At 34.9% G+C, this 18,327-nt stretch overlaps 2 protein-coding genes across 4 annotated transcripts in view; both read left to right on the forward strand.

Annotated features, from left to right (window-relative positions):
- Nucleotides 1-408: 408 nt before the first annotated feature.
- LOC105281063 lies at nt 409-2,838 on the forward strand. 2 transcript variants are annotated; one of them, XM_011342023.3, is made up of 5 exons: nt 410-781; nt 1,147-1,780; nt 2,027-2,160; nt 2,365-2,532; nt 2,680-2,838. In XM_011342023.3, the coding sequence occupies exons 1-5, from the start codon at nt 518-520 to the stop codon at nt 2,794-2,796; spliced, it is 1,317 nt and encodes a 438-aa protein (XP_011340325.1). In that variant the 5' UTR covers nt 410-517; the 3' UTR covers nt 2,797-2,838. The 2 variants fall into 2 exon arrangements, with proteins under 2 accessions (XP_011340326.1, XP_011340325.1); XM_011342024.3 differs by lacking the exon at nt 2,365-2,532 and having other exon boundaries at nt 409-781.
- A 1,139-nt stretch (nt 2,839-3,977) lies between these two features.
- LOC105281062 (max dimerization protein 1) overlaps nt 3,978-18,327 on the forward strand; it is a 30,303-nt gene continuing 15,953 nt past the window's right edge. The window contains exons 1-3 of one of the 2 annotated variants that reach the window (XM_011342020.3): nt 3,978-4,345; nt 10,373-10,466; nt 11,137-11,166. In XM_011342020.3, coding sequence (XP_011340322.1) covers nt 10,399-10,466; nt 11,137-11,166 — 98 coding nt within the window. In that variant the 5' untranslated portion in view covers nt 3,978-4,345; nt 10,373-10,398. Of the gene's footprint in view, nt 4,346-8,066; nt 8,208-10,372; nt 10,467-11,136; nt 11,167-18,327 lie in introns of those variants that run through there. The other variant, XM_011342019.3, reaches the window with a different exon arrangement.

Below are 18,327 nucleotides of genomic sequence, written 5' to 3' on the forward strand. Positions count from 1 at the left end.
CAAAGTACGATTCCTTATTTCCTTTTTCTTTTGCTAGTGTTTCTAGTGTCACTCCTGTTGACCCTTGGAGGTTAGTTCAAGATCATCGAAGATTTATTTACAACCAGTACAATAGAATGCAGCACTAAAAGAAGTTTTACTTGAAAGTGTTATTCAGTAGTAACTGATGCTTTATTAAATAATGCTTTAATTTTTAAGTAGATAAACTTTTATATGTGATATTGCTCAATGGCAAGTTATAGAAATTTTATTGTCAAGTAATGTGACTCAACAGTGGACAAGAATTGTAATTTTTAGATAATACGATGTAAAAATAAAATTTGAAAAAACAGACAAATGAGAATAAAAAGAGAGAAGAATTCAAATAATATACTAAGCAATTTCCTTATTCCGCGCATGCGCACTTCGTTTTACCGATTTAACCTGCAAGGTGCCGACGTTGGTAAACATAAACAACCTGCTGCGATAACAAGTATTGTACAGTGTTGAATAATATACATTAATATCGTGATTTCCAATGGAAAATTGGACCAGTTTTAGTACAACTTTTCTTAATGATAACATTATCTTCCATTTTACTGGCTGTACGCCTGAAAAGTTTTCAGTAGTCAAAGTAAATCACGAGAATTTAGCAGTGCATGGGGAACTATATTTTCTGTACAGTTTGAAATCGTGGAGAAGCTTCGTGTTTTGTGTCGAGGGTTGTACAACCATTTTGCAACACTATGCACATACACATCGTATGAGAAAAGGCGATGCAAGTACCGATGTGACCGAGGAAGTAAATAAATATTTCAAATCTGTTTATATGTACATGTAAATCTAAAAACGACTATAAATATACTATGGTACAAGGTATACAGTATGTAAGAATAGAATAGAATTAAATACGTTTTAGTTTTGTACATTTCTGCATTTAACCAATACAAACATCTATATATCTATACTTAGAAAAAAGAAGGAAGAAAATATAATGCCTACATAGGATAGCTAAAGTTAGTAGATTCAATAAAGCTGTGTTCTATGAAATTGTGGAACATAAAATATTGGATTCTGAGAATTTAAGCTTTAAGAAAAGCATTTGTAATGTCCCTTTTAATAATCAAATGTCACATTCATAACTTCACGTTTCCCAAATCTTAACAGATCTTGGAACACCTGATATTAAAAAGTAACAATTGGCCAATAAAAATAGCACGATGCATGTTGCAAAAGGAGAGAGTCTGTGTATTCCTAAATCGAAGAGATATTATTACGAATAGTATAAAGATGGCCTTGGATTGTGGAAGGACATTTGGAAGGAAACTGTCAACTGGTAAAGCATTCAGTCTGAAGTATCAACCTGATGCGGAATCAGATCTTACTACTCAGAGGTTGCATCTAATACTAAACGTTGCTGCGAAGGTGTTGCATCTGCAAGGACATGTGGTATCGGATGAGGGGAATAGTATTGGCAAATATATATTCTCCAGTAAATCAGAGGGGCCAGTCGCTGAGGGATACAAGAAATATATCTGTGGTGTTGTAAAGAACTCTCAATCAAATTCGAAAGAAGTATGTCTGTCATGGCAGCAATATGTAGAACAGAAAATGAATCAGGTGGCGGAATCGAGTAAGCATGAGCTTATTGGGAATAAGGAAGCTGAAGAAAATAAAAGGTTTTTGCACAATTTGGCCAGTGCTATTATTACATTTGAGTTGATAGCTGTGAAACCAAGTCGATCGGTTGTTATTGGGAATAATAATCTCGAAGACAATAGAAACGTTACAAATACAAAAGGTTTGTTTACTATTATTAACATAATCATCAGAAATTCTTATAAAGCATTTTTTTTAAATTAATATAAAATATTAAACATTATTTTCTTTAAGTTTATAATTACACTGTGCTAAGAAGGAAATTATTTCGTGCAATAATGTTGTTTACTTTTAACTAAAAAATGTATAATAATTTAACTAGAATATATATACTGACAAATAAAGATTTTGGTCGTCAATTAAAAAGTAATGAATATGTATACCACAGGTGCGTCGTTTATATTGTACAATACTGCCAGAATATCGACGATTATAGCGAAATACAATGAGAAGGTATCACGTGAAGAATATCCAAGTTTGCCGAATATCGAGAATGTAGATTTTTCGCAATTACAGGAAGAAGTAATCAACAATTTTCTATACATTTTACATGTTATTCTATACTTTTGTCATTTTGTTTTTATATAATCTTCATATTTGCATAACTTTAGTTTGAGATTTCTGCACAAAGTTTAAAAGGCTCAGTAGCATTTGTTGTTGATCAATTTATTAATAATTTAAAGACCATTTGTTTTAATTTTTAAAAGATACTTGATTTATTTCCAGGAAGAATGGGAACTCATATATAATTTCATTTTTGGATTTCCACAAATAATAGACGATTGTTTGAGATATGAGCCAGCTTTTGACATTTATCCACAGATGTTATGTTTATTCTTATCACAGTTGTGTCAGAAATTCAGTGTGTACTATCGAAGAGTCAGAATTTTGATGGTAAAGAAAAAATTATAAAAAGATATAATGGTTATTTTATTATGTATTATCTACTAAACTATATGCTCTATATATGTTTTTAAAGTGTACTTGATATTTCATGTTTTATTATAATATATTCCTAAACAATCACGTTTTGTATTGTAGGAAGGAGATCATCTAATTCCCAAGGTGATTGCAAGATTATACATGTTACATGCATTACAAATTGTTCTGCAAAACGCACTCGATATTTTCGATATTAAAATGGAATCACGAATGTGAAATGATCGTTATAAAAATAAATGTTCGATTGTTCAATTTGTATTTATGTAAATATTTAATTAAATAATCTTTGAACAAATGTTAAAGTTAAAAAATTATAAAGTTTCTTCATGTTCACGTGAGTTTATAAATATAAAATAATATTAATATTGTAAGAAGTCCTTATTTTATTTAGCGTCGTAAGAAACGTTTGATTCTTTTCGTATTTGATTATATTTGATTCGTATTGGCAAGTCGTTGTGTACATGCACATTGCTGTTTCATGCTGATGCTCATTTTTAGCGTCAAAACAGGTCACGTGATCAAAATTGACGCTGGAGAATAGTCAATTTTGATCACGTGATCTGTTTTGACGCTAAAAATGAGCGTCGAGCGTCAGCGCGCATGAAAAAGCACCTTATTTTGTCTCGCCGAAGCACAGAGGAGTAGCGAGAGATTTTTGTTTTATCGCGCGACGGCGGCACAGCGCGCGCGCCGCGCGATCCGGCAGTCTCTCCGTAGCCCTGTTACGAGAAAGTGTTCAGTAAAACGAAGTCGAGTGTGTTATTTAACCAGCGAGCTATATCTTATATTATTATATTTTTATTTATTATAATCGCCGTAACCATCTACTGTAACAATTTAGATTGTCATACGCATAATATGAGATGTTATATTCAGAATTTATTTCTAATAATTTTCATAGTGAAAAATGTGTCTAAAAAATATTCTAATGTCATACACTAACTGTTAATGATATAAAATGTAATAAATCAATCAAAATGAACATAACGATAAGTTGATCAAAGAATTAGGGGTAAAATATTTCTTTTTTATATATGTATATAATCTCAAAAACATTGTTTCGATTCTTTCATGAAGCAAATTCATATATCAAGACAAACGAATCGGGTGCGCTCGGCTTCACTCGGCTCCGTTCAGCTGCGCTCGGCGACGCTCAACCCGCTGGGAAAACGACGATAGCGGCGACGCTGGGTGGCCAGCTGTTTGTTTTGTTTTCAAGCATGAGATTCACGTGACAGCCGGCGGGTGTTGGTGGCGGCACGCGACGGTCATGCTGGTGTTTGTTACGCCGGCCGCGATTGGCCGCCATGATGCGTTTGCCGCCGCGGCCGGCCAATCGCCGCGATTGTAAATACGCGCACTGTCGGTGCAGCGGATAGAGAGAGCGCTGGTGCTGCCAAGGAGAGCGTTTGACATCGATAAATGCGTGCGAGTGCTCGCGAAGCGCGGAGGTGCCAAGCTGTCGCTCGCTCGCTCGCTCGCCCGCTCGTTTGTTTGCTCCGAATCGGTCGCGAATTGCCGCCGTCGCCGTCGCCGTTAGAATCCGCATCTTTTCATCGCCGTTTTCACACGTCGTGATCGTGTTGCTCGCTCTCCACTCACGTTCGGCACTCTCCGTTGTCTGATCATCCCGCCGCTACCGCCGTCGTCGTCGCCACCGCCACCGCCGCCGCTGTGCGCCCCTCCGCCCCTGTGGGAAACCTGTGAGAGAGCTAGTAGTGCTGGGCAGTGCTGATCGTCCACACAACAGTGAACAGGCACCGTTGTCAGTCTCTTTCTCTTTCTTTCGTCCATCTATCCTTCTCTTTCTTTTTTCGCCTATCTTCGCACGCTCTTTTATTGCCGTAGCTCGTGCCAAATGTCATCGGGCGGACGTTAGGCGCATATACGGGTGTGTGCGTACGTAAATACTCATCGGAGCAGAGGGAGGGGGAAAAGAAGGAGAGCACGAATGTACGTTTTCGATACATGTATGTGTATGTGCGCTGTACGTGCGTCAAGATAAGAGCGGCATAACGCAACGGGGCGCCCCGTACGCGTGACAAGGGGACGACGCGACGGGATCTCAGCTGGCGCATTCTAGTGGACGTTCGTGGATAGAAAGTGCTGTTGCGCGAAGGCAGGTCGCTCGCCTCTTTGTTTGTGAGTTATCAGCTGGCGCGTTGCTTGGGCCTTGTAACGATAAGCGACCTTAAGCCCGTCGAACAGCGCAGCGGCAACAGTAAGCGGCAGCGAGAACGGCAGCGAACCCTTCAAGTCCAGATCGGAGGAGTCCCTTTCGTTTCAAGCTCGCACGAGAAATAGCTTCGTTCGAAAAAATGTTTTATTTCGACTCTCTTGATACATTTCTCCCTATTGTTGTCTCCTGTATACACGTATTCGTCAAGCTTAACGATAAGGTTTCTTTAGATGTACCAGATCTTTATTTGATTAAAACATTGATTCCGGTTTTGGCAATCGTGATGTTGAACGTTGGGAGTGGAAAAATTTTGTAATTGATCTTTTGTAAATCTTTTGCTTTAGTTGAAGCGAGCCCTCTTTAAGTTTATCGAACAATGCATCATGAATATTCATACGGTGAAGGCTGGATAGTGCGATGTGCACACACTGGGTGCTATAAATGTTTTAATGTTTATTTGTTGAAATATAATGTGCGATATGATCTAGCTGAAACTCGAGAAATTCCGTGATCGAATAATATAAGAGAAATTTTTCTTCATTAGGAGAGACTTGATGAAAATAGGAAAATTATCTGTATATATGTTTATTATTGTGTATATATAGTTATTTGGCTATGCAAATCTGTATAAACCTAACCTATTCTGCTCTTTATGTATCGCAATTGCTTTGTGTTGATCACTTTACACATCGATCATGCATTTTCATGTTTTTGTAAACTGATTCTTTTCCTTTCTCTCTTCCTCTTCTTTTTCTAAACCTAATTTTTATTATGCCGTTTTTTTTAATTTTTATTTTCTCTTTTTTTCTCAAGGACAAATGTACATTTATTTTGTTTAAAACGTTGGAAATAAAAAATTAAACTAAACGAAATTTTTTGTTAAATAAATTTTTGTTTTTACGATTGTATCATTAAATTATTTAATTAATTTGTATTATTTGACTTATACATCAAATAAATCTTTTGATAATTAGTAGTCAACAACACATCTTTCGTTATTTATTGTAAAAAATTTATTTAATTCTTTTTCTCTCGCAATCTGCTGCTTTATTATATTTTAATATCCTTCCTTGCTTATTTTTAAAATAAGATAAATTATGCGACAGTTATTTTAATTTAGGTCTTTTCTTTCTTTATATTTCTTAAAACAATGTGTAATATTTCGCGTTTTACATTCATAATCATAATCCATAAATGAGAAATGAGGAATTTGAAATAACCATCAGATTCGTAAAGGCATCATGAATGGAAAAAGAAATAATATTATAAATGGAATGATGCGTAATTTATATTGTAGCTCAAGTATTATGTTGTTGCAAGATAAGAAAATTGTTTTAAGATTTGTCTTATATTTATACTTTGTAATGTTCTTATGTAGTTATCATTTCTATATTTAATTTTTAACGGATTGTAACCCTGATATAAACCGAAACATATAAGAAAATTATTTTATTATGAATATATAATTTTTTCAAATCCATTTCGTGCATTTTTTATTTTTTAATTATATGAGATAAAACAAGAATGTTTTTTAAATTTAAACACTTGTTGCATAAATGTTTAAAAAGTTATTGTTACATTTTTACAACTGGTTTTATTAAAACTCATTTTTTTATTGTATTTCATATTTAATTCGAAGCAAAGCTTTATTTTCAAGTATTAATATATATTTTAATTAAACTTTGATTGTATTTACACATAATAATTAAAATAAATTAATTTTGTATTTCTCTTAAATAAAACCATATATACAATCTTTTGTTATTTTCATATATGTGTTAAAAACACAAGTATGCAATAAAGATTGAAACTCTTGTCTTTCTTATTCGTAGAAAATTTTAAAGTATATAATAAATTTTGCTTTATCTTGCCTTCTATATTTATCCATTTCTCTCTCTCTCTCTCTCTCTCTCTCTCTCTCCCTCCCCCTCACGCTCTGTTTCCGTTTTGTTCACTGTTTATTTATCTTGTGTTACGCGATCGTGCGTAGGCGTATATTTGCTTCTTTCTCCCTCTTTTACGGACGCACACACATACACACACACATCGTCGTTCTCCTTTGCTCTTCTCTAAGCTCTCTCTTTGTGCAGTGTTGACTATGTACGCACACGCGCGGGCGCGCGCGCAATGAGTGTATATGCATGCGTGTATGCTTATGCGTGTGCGCTGTCCGTGATCGGCTTCTCTCGGCGGCGTCCGAAGCGCACTTACCTCACGCGGTACTTTCGTATCAGTGGTACCGCGGCGGTCGTGCTGTCGTCATTGATTACATTCGGGCTCATACGCAAAATCAGTTTTCGAGCTGCGTTCGCGAGGGTGCACGGCGACCCGACGGTGATGATAATTCGGCTTCTCTTGTTGTGATCTAGTGCAATCGTGGTAAATGTGGTGATACACACACGGTGCGGCAAGAATAGCGGGAGATCACCGAGGTACACCGCGACGGAGGAGCAGAAGATACGGGACGCAGAGGGAGACGCAGAGACGGCGGAGTAATCGCGTCCCTAAGTGGAAACACACTGTTGCCGACGCGTTTGAAAGGACGCCCAGACGTTACGGAGGATACTCGAGCGGAAGAATTCGAGTGCTGAAAACGAGTGTTCGGTGATCGATAGCGTTAACTCGCCAAACACGAAGGGATCGGTCGACAGAGACTTGGCGGGCTCGTTGCGTCGGGCAATCCGTGTCCGTGGTTTGTTAACCGGAGTGGAATTTCTCAACGACTGACTGACGGGAGCTAGAGAGAGAGAGAGAGAATACAAGACTAGTCGCCATCGGAGAATACGATATCGTTCGCGACAAACGTTCGGGGATTGAGTAGAAGTTGCACGCGTAGGAAGAACATTCCGCGTATCCACCTCTGATTTTCTGCTACTGTTACTATCGCCGCCGCCGCCGCCGTCGCCGCCGTCGCCGCCGCCGCCGCCGCCGCCACCGCCGCCGCCGCTGCCGCCACCGCCGCCGTCATCATTCGCGGATCGGTACACGCTTCTCGCTCGGTGCGCCGCGTCGTCATCACTCGTGCGTGTTAGTGCACCGCGCGCCCGTACGTGTGTCCGAGAACAGCCGAGGTGCAGCGGAATCGCCCGAGGCGGTGCGGCGCGGCGGCCAAAGACATCACGATTACGCATCTCGCGGTCCTCCCCCTTCGCTCACGCCAGTGCGCCCGTCGTCCGCGCACGTGCGCGCGCGCGCGTGTGTACGAGTGTGAGTGTGAGTGCGTGTGCGTGCGTACGTGCGTGCGCGCGCGCGCGTGTGTGTGCCGTGTCTTCGTCGCGTGGACGGCGGCGCGGGAACGTGCGGCAAACGAAGGAGGTGGAGGAGAAGGAGGAGGAGGAAGAGGAGTGAAGAGCGTGAACGGAAGCCGCCAGGATTACGCCAAACCGAGGAAATATGAGCATTGCTGCCCTACTGCAGGCCGCCGAGTACATTGAACGAAGGGAAAGAGGTGAGTGCTCTTCCCTTTTCTGGTTTCTTTTTTTTCTTTATACCCTTCTCTAGCTCTGCCCTTCCCTTTTTCATCTCCTTTTTTATCTCTCTTTTTAATCTCTCTTTTAAATTTCTCCGCAGTCGTAAGCTAGTCGCGTTCCTGTGACCTTTGCGCGTAACGTTTAATATTTTGCAATCGGAGCAGAGCCGATTGCTCTTCGATCGGTAAATGTGCAGTGTAGAAATAAAAAGTACGAAGCGGAAAAGTTCAAGCAGTGTCAAATGTAATATCATAAGTTTACTCCTTAACGTATTTTAACATGTTTAATATATTTCCATTGTCGTCTTTGCGCACTGTTCTGTTCTGTTCTGTTCATCAATCGAGATTCACACAATTTAAAAATATGCGTCATCTCGGCACTGCACTGCTATCTTTGTTTTCGTAGCGGATCGTACGCGGCGTGATGATCTCATTTTGTTACTCCACTTATGTTGCTACGTCGTACTAGAGCGGCGTAGTCCTCGCCGCGTGCATGCGAAAACGCACGTCGTTTTCCGTGCACGCGCGCGCGCGTGCATGTGCCTCCTCGTATGTTTTGTTGTGTTTTGTTAGATCTGCGAAAGAATTGTCCAATTTTTGCGTGTTAATTCTGAATATCTCAATTTTACGGAACATTTTTATTAAAAAAATATGTTTCAGTAATCGAATCGTATTAAATTAAAAAGACGTCATTCATTTGTTAAAGTTTATTTATAATACATATATTTGTGCGAAATATTTGCCGTTTTGAAAGATATCATAAATTTGTAGAAATTTGAACTAAAGATTGAAGAAATTCTCGTTGAATTCATGTAATATACAACAATAAAATGACAATAGAAATTACACATTTATTTTGTAATAAATTTGAAATAAATTGTGCTTTTTGTTTAATTAAGTCACCATACGAATACATTTTATATACATATATTTGCATCTAATTAAAAAAAGAGTAAGTAAACTGATGACAGTAAAATTGAGTAAGTTTGTCTTAATTTAATAGTAATCCTTTTATTTAGGATACTTTGTTTTCACATTTCGTATATATTTCTCTAATTTTGAATCTCTATTTAAATCTAATCTTGAAATATCCCGTTCGTATAAATTTATTTCAAAACATTTGACTATTATCAATTGATTTAGTGTATTTGTTTATCTCGATATTTAATTTGAAATCTATTTATATAAAATATTTTGCAGGTTTTTATTATATTAAAATAAATGAAAAAAACATTAATGATATTGTTATTTTGTATCATTTTACATTAAATATACCATATTTTATACATAAAGTTTTATTTTAATTTAAAATTATTAGTACATTTAAGTTGTTTACTTAATCTGTAATTATCACTTTCTTTTTGTTTAATTTAAGTATAATTTATTGTTATGAAATGTTATGTGACTTAATTTACATGTTCATAATGAATATTATTCTATATAGTTTAAACAATATTTATATAGAAAAAGTTATAAAGTTTTACAACATAGGTACATAAGCAAGGATTTATTTTATATAGTAACATTGTAATGTTTGATAACCATGAATAAGTATGACTTAACTAAACGATACTTAACTAGCATACACCTGTTTAATATGAAAATTTGTACTTCTGTTTACTTGGAAAATCAAAAAATGTAATCGTGATTCGATCGCGTGTGACTCTTGGAACAAAGATCTAGAATGATGTAGGAAAATAAATTGCGCTGTAATTACTCGCGACGTAATGAGTTTAACAAGCTTTGAAACTTTCAGCTTTATCGTGCCACTCCTATTATGGTTTTTTCCTATCGCATTTTTCGCGAAATCTAAGAACGCAAGATCATTAGGTTTAGTTACATAATAAAGTGCATATATTTTTTTAATTCTACATGTAAAATGAGAAACAATATTTGTTTGGATTATATTTTAGTATTTGGAGTATATTTTAGTATTTATTGCTTGTGAAAACGAATTTTCAAATGTATACGGATAGTTTTACTTATTTTGTCGAGTATTATATATATATATATATATATATATATAGCAATTAAAGCTATCAATTTTAGAATACTTAGTACTATATAATTATATTGTGTGTAGATATATAAATATATGATTCTATATATATTCTACTTATCGATTTATCATTTTGTGGTTGTAGAAGCTGAACATGGCTACGCTTCAACGATGCCAATACCTGATGATATGCGGACGGTTACAAAGAGGCCAAAGACGAAGAAGTCCCAAGGCAGCAGGTTTGTATCTAATAAAACTTTCCTTACGAAATGACACTATAATTTACTCAAATTTTCGAACTTGTATCGTTTATACCGAGTCAAAAAGATTGTAAAATTTAAAAAATAAACACAAAAAGTCTCTCTTTATATGTTCGCAAATTATTGATTAAAGTAGAAAAGATGTTATTTAAAATATTATTCAAAATTGTTTCAGTATAATTTCTTTAAAACAATATGTTATCATTGATATATTCAATTTTAAAATTGTAAAATAATAGCATGCAGAATTCTCAATATTGAAATATTCTCAATTTTTTCAAATTTGACATATATTATACTTTTTTAAAAGAATTATTTTAATATATGTTTTTAATTACAAAAAACATTTCCATTATAAGAATATTTTATAAAATTGGAACTTTTGAAATCCAATATTTCAAGATATCAGTTGACAGTTAATCTTTTGTGATTTATAATTAAATGCTGTACTGTAGTGCGATTTGATTTGATTTGCAATTCTGAGTTATTTATCGCTGCGTTTGTGGTATTTTTCACGCGATAAGTCTCTGCAATTTGATTCTATATCAGTTGTTAAATTGTTTTGGTATTATTGTTGTTGTCTTATTTTCTTTATCGGATTTTTTTGTCACCTAAGATATAATAAATATTTTCTTTTTTCTGTTTTCAGAACGACTCATAATGAGCTGGAGAAAAACAGGTAAATGTTCTATAATCTTTTTTAACTTACTTAATATAACTTACTATCTACAAATATATACTCCAATCTTATATCCAATTTTATATTATTAGCATTGAAAGTAGTTAGAAAAAATGTTAGAAGTTTTTGGAGACATTAATTTTCCTAGCTAAGCCAGAAACCGACCAATTAACAGATATAAAGCGCATAAATATTTTCTCTTTTGATACTTTTTTGTATAAAAATCTAATTATCCTATAATTTTTCACAAAAATAAGTAATGAGATAAAGTGATAAATGATAATGATAATGATAATGAAATGATAAATAAGATACAGATTGAAATAAAATCAGAATTTTTTTACATGTTTAGGATAACATTACCGTCTTCCTTTAAAATCGTTTTTTTAATTCTCAAAAAGATCTTTTTTAAACTGTCTGAAAGCAAAAACTGAAAGGTGAATACTTTTAATGAGAAGGAAATTGCTTTTTTCATAAGCAATATAAAAAAAGGGGAAAAATAATTACAGAAAGTACTGAAACATTACTGCGAAAAACGTTACTGCGTAGCAGTAACTGCGTTGCAGTTTCAAGATTTAAAAAAAAAGAGAGAGAAATGTGCGTCGCGGAAGCATACGTTATTATGTTATGTAACGCGAATGTGGGATGTGTAGTGGCTTTTTACTTCGATCGTTTTTGTCACGCTATCCTTCATGTAACTTCATGCCCTCTTCATTCCTCTTTCTGTCAAGTACTACTCCCACATGAGTTGTTTGGATAAAAAACAATCGACAGTCCGCTTGCGATTACCTCGCTTTTCCTTTTTTCCTGAGCACACTTTTCATTTTTTATATCTTCCTCTCTCTGTATATGTATATCTTTGGATTGACGAATTTTAATCCTTTTCTTTATATTTATTGTACATATTTATGGCATATATTTATGGTACGCTTTTTCTCACTTCAAGCTATTTTTCATAAGAACTTGTACATCAGTTCTTTAAGGTTTAACTTTTTTTCGCGAAAAGAGAGATTTTATTATCAAGTGTTATGTTTGCGCATCAATTGTGATAAATGTGTGTGAATGAAGTGGTGCGTGTGCTACATCAGTATGCAACACGTGCAACAAACGTACGAAACGTGGAAGCCAATGACATACTGTCCTATATTTGGCGCACATCGTGCAGTTGAAATAAATCCGCGACAAATTTATATGCGCACGGATGCTTGCAATTAGGTCTGCATTTAACTGTACATTAAAGATTGCATTGAGATTATACCATCAAATCGTTAAAAAAATAAAATTCAAGAAAGATTAGATAGAGACATAAGAGATATAAGACATGACAAAATGTTTTTTATTACAAGTGTTTATTACAGCTGTCCGGATTATTTTTACAATACGATCAATATTTGATAACCCCAATCACATTATAAATCTACATTGCGAGTTAAATATTTTATGCAATGTTTTTATAAATTTAATCGGATTTTTATTTTTAGTGTTTCATGCAAATTTGTAAAGTTATACGTTTATCTAAAAACAAATCTGTATCTCCGTAATATTTTAGCGTTAACTATCGTACATTAAAAGTCATGAGAGAGAAAGAGAGAGGATAAGGAAAAAAGAAAATACAAAGTCCAAAGCTAGGAAGAACTAATTTCTGCTTAAAATAAGTTCTATGTGATTTTATAACGTTGTATCAATATTATTAATCCGGTGGGCGAGCAAAAGTGAAAAGTAATCGTACAGTTGCGCGTTATTTGTATGACTGATTATACAGAATAGTGGGGTTTTCCTGAACATCGAGGGCAAAGAGATCAGGGGCGGCTGGAGAACGAAAGCTCGACAAATGGCCGCGCTAGCGCGAGTGAAAATGGCGCCGCGAGCGACGCCTGAGGACGCATTTTTGGCCCATTTGAAATGCATTGAATTTTTAAGTGCTACCCTTTGTGCTGCCGACGCGAGAACCATAACGATAGCCAACTTCCGGTTCGGCACCCTGCCAGTCTTCTTTCGGCTTTTCATAATTTTGATTTGAGCCCTTCGCGACTATATAACTTCAGCCCTTTATAGCTTCGATGCAAAAACAGAAGTCTGGATTTTGTATTTCTATTATTTTTAATTGATACTCTTAATTTGTATTAATGTAATAATAAAAATTGAAATTATCTAACTATCATTCAATTATATGAACTGTTAGTTAATTTATAGCTAATATAATAATTAAACATTAGCTTATCAAATTATTGAACAAGTTCTTACTAACGTTATTTTTAAAAAAGTTGTCTTTTATTGTAGTATATCGATAATTACAATAATTCAAAATTTATATTGCAACTACAGTCAGCAGCAAATAACTTGTATTAAACTCAAAAAATATCTAAAATTATTAAATAAAATAAATTATCTTCCACGCAACAAAAAAATAAAGAGGCGTTAATTTAAGACTGATGCATAAAGTTACATTAACTGTCCTATCAACTTTTTAAATTATTGCAGGTCAATGGTTCAAGTCGATAAACGTTTGTGTTATTTACACGCAATATCGTTCATTATTGTTTGAAAAATGATGGGAAATATAGTTAGTATGCAAAATTAAAAAATATCAACAGACAGCAGAACTTTATTTCTTTTTCAATTTTTAATCTTACGCTATTTAACAAATTTAACAAATTATCAAAAAGTTGTTTGGACAAACGCGAGAAATCTCAGTAAGACAAGCGATACGATACAAAAGGAAAGAATAGTAAACGTAGAATAATTAAAATGAACAGGTTTGATGTGTGGATAAACATGCAGGGTATATCCTCTACTAGATGCACGGGACAGAATGCGGGTTGACTTCGGGGTCAAGGACGACTCAGCGGAACGTGCACCCTGTACACCTCCTTCCATTTTCTAACGTTCGAGAGATCAGGAGATGCCCGATATTGTTCAGAGCATCGACCGACCTTGGTTAAAAGCGTTATATATTGAATCGATGCGTATGGAATATCAGATTTCACAAGTTTCAGTTTTATGGAACGATCTTGTAGGACAAATTATTTTTCGTAAAAGTTCTCCTCTGCTGGTTCTCCAATCGAACGCTACGCACTTCTTCGCTAACAGTGCCCCTTACTTTTGACGAAATATCTTCATGAATTTCCAGTTAAATTTGCGGATATTTAAAACAGCTGATACAAGAGTATCTTGTGTATCATACAGTTTGATATGGTGTTATTTGAAAAATGTTTACTACATATAGCTTTATATTTTGGAATCATTGACAAGAGGGAAAGAGGGAAACGAGTATTGATGTATCAGATCATGTATCACATCTGTGATATGATACAACGTCAAGCTACAGTTAACATGCAATAGTTATTTATTCACAAGAGATGTAGTTCAAGGGAAAGAATAATGGGGAGAATGGAAAGGTTTCATGTGTTTCCCTTGTAAAAATGGCGCAAGCATTAGGGCCCAGGGACCCTTGTCTTTACGTCTCCTGCAACTCACCATTGCCACTTTGAAGCTCGTTCACCTTGAGCTCCCCGAACAGTGATTCTCATTCCTGATTACTCATTTCTGCTTGTTGCATTATATGTCATTATAATGTTATGGTTACACTTGTTATATATCTATTCGATCAGCCATATGCCATATTTTTCGAAGGTAAAATTGAACTGTTCAACTTTGTTATGTTGTTTGTTGAGAAACATTCTATTGATCATTATTAACAAGTTTGTGTGTGTCGTGCGCGCGCGTTACAATATTTTAAATAATTTAATAAATTATATACACATATTTATTAAATTTAATTTTCAAAGAAATTTCTGCATAGATGTGCAATAATTACTTATGTGATTGTAAGGAAAATTTATTTTCTGATTTGTTTTATAATACTCGGTTACAATAGCAGCTTGCGTTTACGCAAAATTGAAACACTGCTGAAACATTCTTAATACATTATCGTAAACTTTTATATTCTACTGTAGAAGTTTTTATAAATTTAGTTTGATCAAGAACAGAAAGTTTTACTTTCAATATGATGTTTTTTGCAAGAGCAAGATGAATATTGCGGTAATAATACGGTAGCACTCAGTACATACCTGTTGGACGTGACCTGAACGAAGAAAATGGATAGAAGGCAGAACGAAAGAGAGGGAAAGGGAGAGATAATGAAGACCAAAGGGAGCGCATTTCCTCGCTGAATAGTTTCCCATCATTTTCAGCAGACAGGAGTTATATTGACGGTTTACGTGATGATTCGGAATCGGTTGCGATCAAATGGAAAGGCAGGGAGCGAAAGAGTGAATACCAATAAACTGACGGATAATTACATAGCGTTAATTATTTGTTAATAGTTTCCAATTGTAGATTGTATTAAATTTGTCCAAATATTTTTAATTATTATTTATAAGTAGAATTATATGCAGGTATTCTTTCAACTTTAATTTCAACTTTTTTATTTTTTATTCATTTTACTAGAAAGTGGAAATTATGCTTATAATTTATTTATTTAACAGTAATGTTTAATATATAACTTATGTTTTATTTTACATTTTTTAACTAATCTCCCCATACAAACTATCATACAAACAATTTCTTTAACAAAACTTGACAGTTTTTCAGTTAAATTTTTGTAAACTATACGCAAAATCTAATATAAATTTTACATTAATTTTAAACATTAATTTATCTTTTATTACATTAATTTCAATGATTTTAGCTATTGTCCGCGTAAGACATTTCAGTAATAACTTTTGAAATAAGTTGTAATATATAAACAACATTTTATCAGAGATCTTTGGCAAACAGAAACATTAGGAATAAAAGACATCGCTTCTATCGGTCATGATGAAGAAACATGATGTTTTGGTACAGTTATCATTTAATTCAGCGCTTATCATCGATCAGACAGCAAATTCGATAAGGGAATCGCGCGCCTGACTGTTATTTCAAGGTAGAGGTCGTCCGAGCTGCGATTCCAGACGGGTTCCCCTGTACTGGTTTTCTGCGCGAGAACCAATTCGATCGGCCTCGCTTCCATTTCCATCCGGAAGTGAGGGCGCGATGAAGGGAAATCGAACATTCGCTCACCGTGTATATAGGGTGTCTCGCGCGGTAGACAACAAGAGTTTTCCAGTCTATTCAACAAGTCATTCTGAATCAATCGTATTCATGATGAGTTCATCTCCGTAACGTTAGTGTCATTTTTTAAATTCTGAAAGACTCATTCGAATTCTTGTCCACCGAAGAGTTTTGAGTGAATCTCCGTTTCTTCATCCTATTTTTATTGTTTAAGACAGCAAACATTTTTTTAATTAAACTAATAATTTTAAACTGACATTTTTAGAACTTTTTGGAGAACTCAGAACTTCCATCAGGCTTCTTGCAGTTTTCAAAAACGCTGAAAAAGATATATTTAAAAAGAATATATTTAATGTATTTATACAGGGTGAGGCACCTAAAACAGGTCACCTGAATATCTCGGCTGTTATTGGTGATAGAAAAAATGTGTCAGACCAAACTTGCATGGTTTCGAGGGACACATAATGTGTGCTAAATAGTTTTTTATTAGGTGGACGCGTAGAAGTCATATGAAGGTCAACTTCGTTTTTTTAAATGGTATGATATGTTTTTTTACGTACCATCTAGTAGAGCGTTTGAAGATGTGCACATTGATCTACGGGTCAAAATCATTCAAGGTCACTGAAGGCCAACTGCAAGGGAAAATAATTTACTTTATATTGCCTAGAGTTCTCTGCTATTAAAAATACTGTAAACTCAGAAATGAAAAAGTTCTAGCCCTTAGAAATTTTTTCTTTTTCCGCAAAGTTCTGAGTTGTTCATATCATTATTTCTTATATTGCCTAGAGTTCCCTGCTATTGAAAATACCGTAAACTCAGAAATAAAAAAGTTGTAGCACTTAGAAATTTTAGCCTTCAGTGACCTTGAATGATTTTGACCTGTAGATCAATGTGCGCATCTTCAAACGCTCTACTAGATGGTACGTAAAAAAACATATCATACCATTTAAAAACACAAAGTTAACCTTCATATGACCTCTACGCGTCCACCTAATAAAAAATTATTTTGAACAAATTATGTATCCCCTCGAAACCATGCAAGTTTGGTCTGACACATTTTTTTCTATCACCAATAACAGCCGAGATATTCAGGTGGCCTGTTTTAGGTGCCTTACCCTGTATATATTAATATATATTAATATATATTTTTAAAAAGAAAAAGATATATTGTGTCAAAAAGACTGCAATTTTATCTATTATATCTTTTCATTGGAGTGCATAATTGTTTTGCTTCAGGGAAATCGAATTTTTAATTCGTCAAGAGGGGTTACTGCTGAAATGAGAAATCTACTTTATACTTCGTCAGCTACTATAGCCAAGTAGTTACATATCAGATGCGAGATGATCGGGTTACGTGGTGACGTCCTGCACTTTTTTTTATATCGAATGAGCTGTGCGCGGCTAGGCGATTCGAATCGGTTCGCGCGAGAGGTGCGAGTCGAGTCAGCGAAAGCTTGCGCAATACCTGACCTATTGTGCTCGTTAGGAACATTCGGGATCAGCTATTGGATGGGACTCCCTTTCCTTATCCTCCATCTCGTCCTTATCATCTTTCTCCCTTCACGTCCTCGCCGCAATGTGGACGACGTTGTCCTCGGGGATATACCTCTGTCGCAGAAAGGAATAGGACCTTCAGGAAGGAAACCTGACTTCCACCATGCTAAAGGACCTCTACCTAATTCTATGGGGCAAGAGTCTCGGGATTTAGAGCCAAAGTGCACTTTGGAGATTCCCCCTTTCTCCCAATCCTACTTGCTTGCTCTCTTTCTTAACGATCAAGCGGATCCTAGCCAGCAGAACATCGGGATCATATTTTGTTCGCAGATTTATCTTAAAAGAAGGTTCTTAAAAAAAATTGGAAGAAAAGAAAATAGAAAGAAACATATCAGCATATTCGGTTTAGCGTGAATTGCATTTTTAGTAATAGCCTCTTGTAATCAGTTTTTAGATGAATTATTTAACGAATTTTAGTAATATGTTACTTGAAACAATTAGAATATCATTTATTTAACTAATTCTATTACTTAGCAGATAATTTGTTTTTTATTTGCGTTTCATGACAGTTTCTTAAAAAATTTATTTATAAAATATATTACAATCTGTAATTTT

Source organism: Ooceraea biroi, chromosome 5 (genome assembly GCF_003672135.1).
Source record: "Ooceraea biroi isolate clonal line C1 chromosome 5, Obir_v5.4, whole genome shotgun sequence".
Lineage (NCBI taxonomy): Eukaryota > Metazoa > Arthropoda > Insecta > Hymenoptera > Formicidae > Ooceraea > Ooceraea biroi.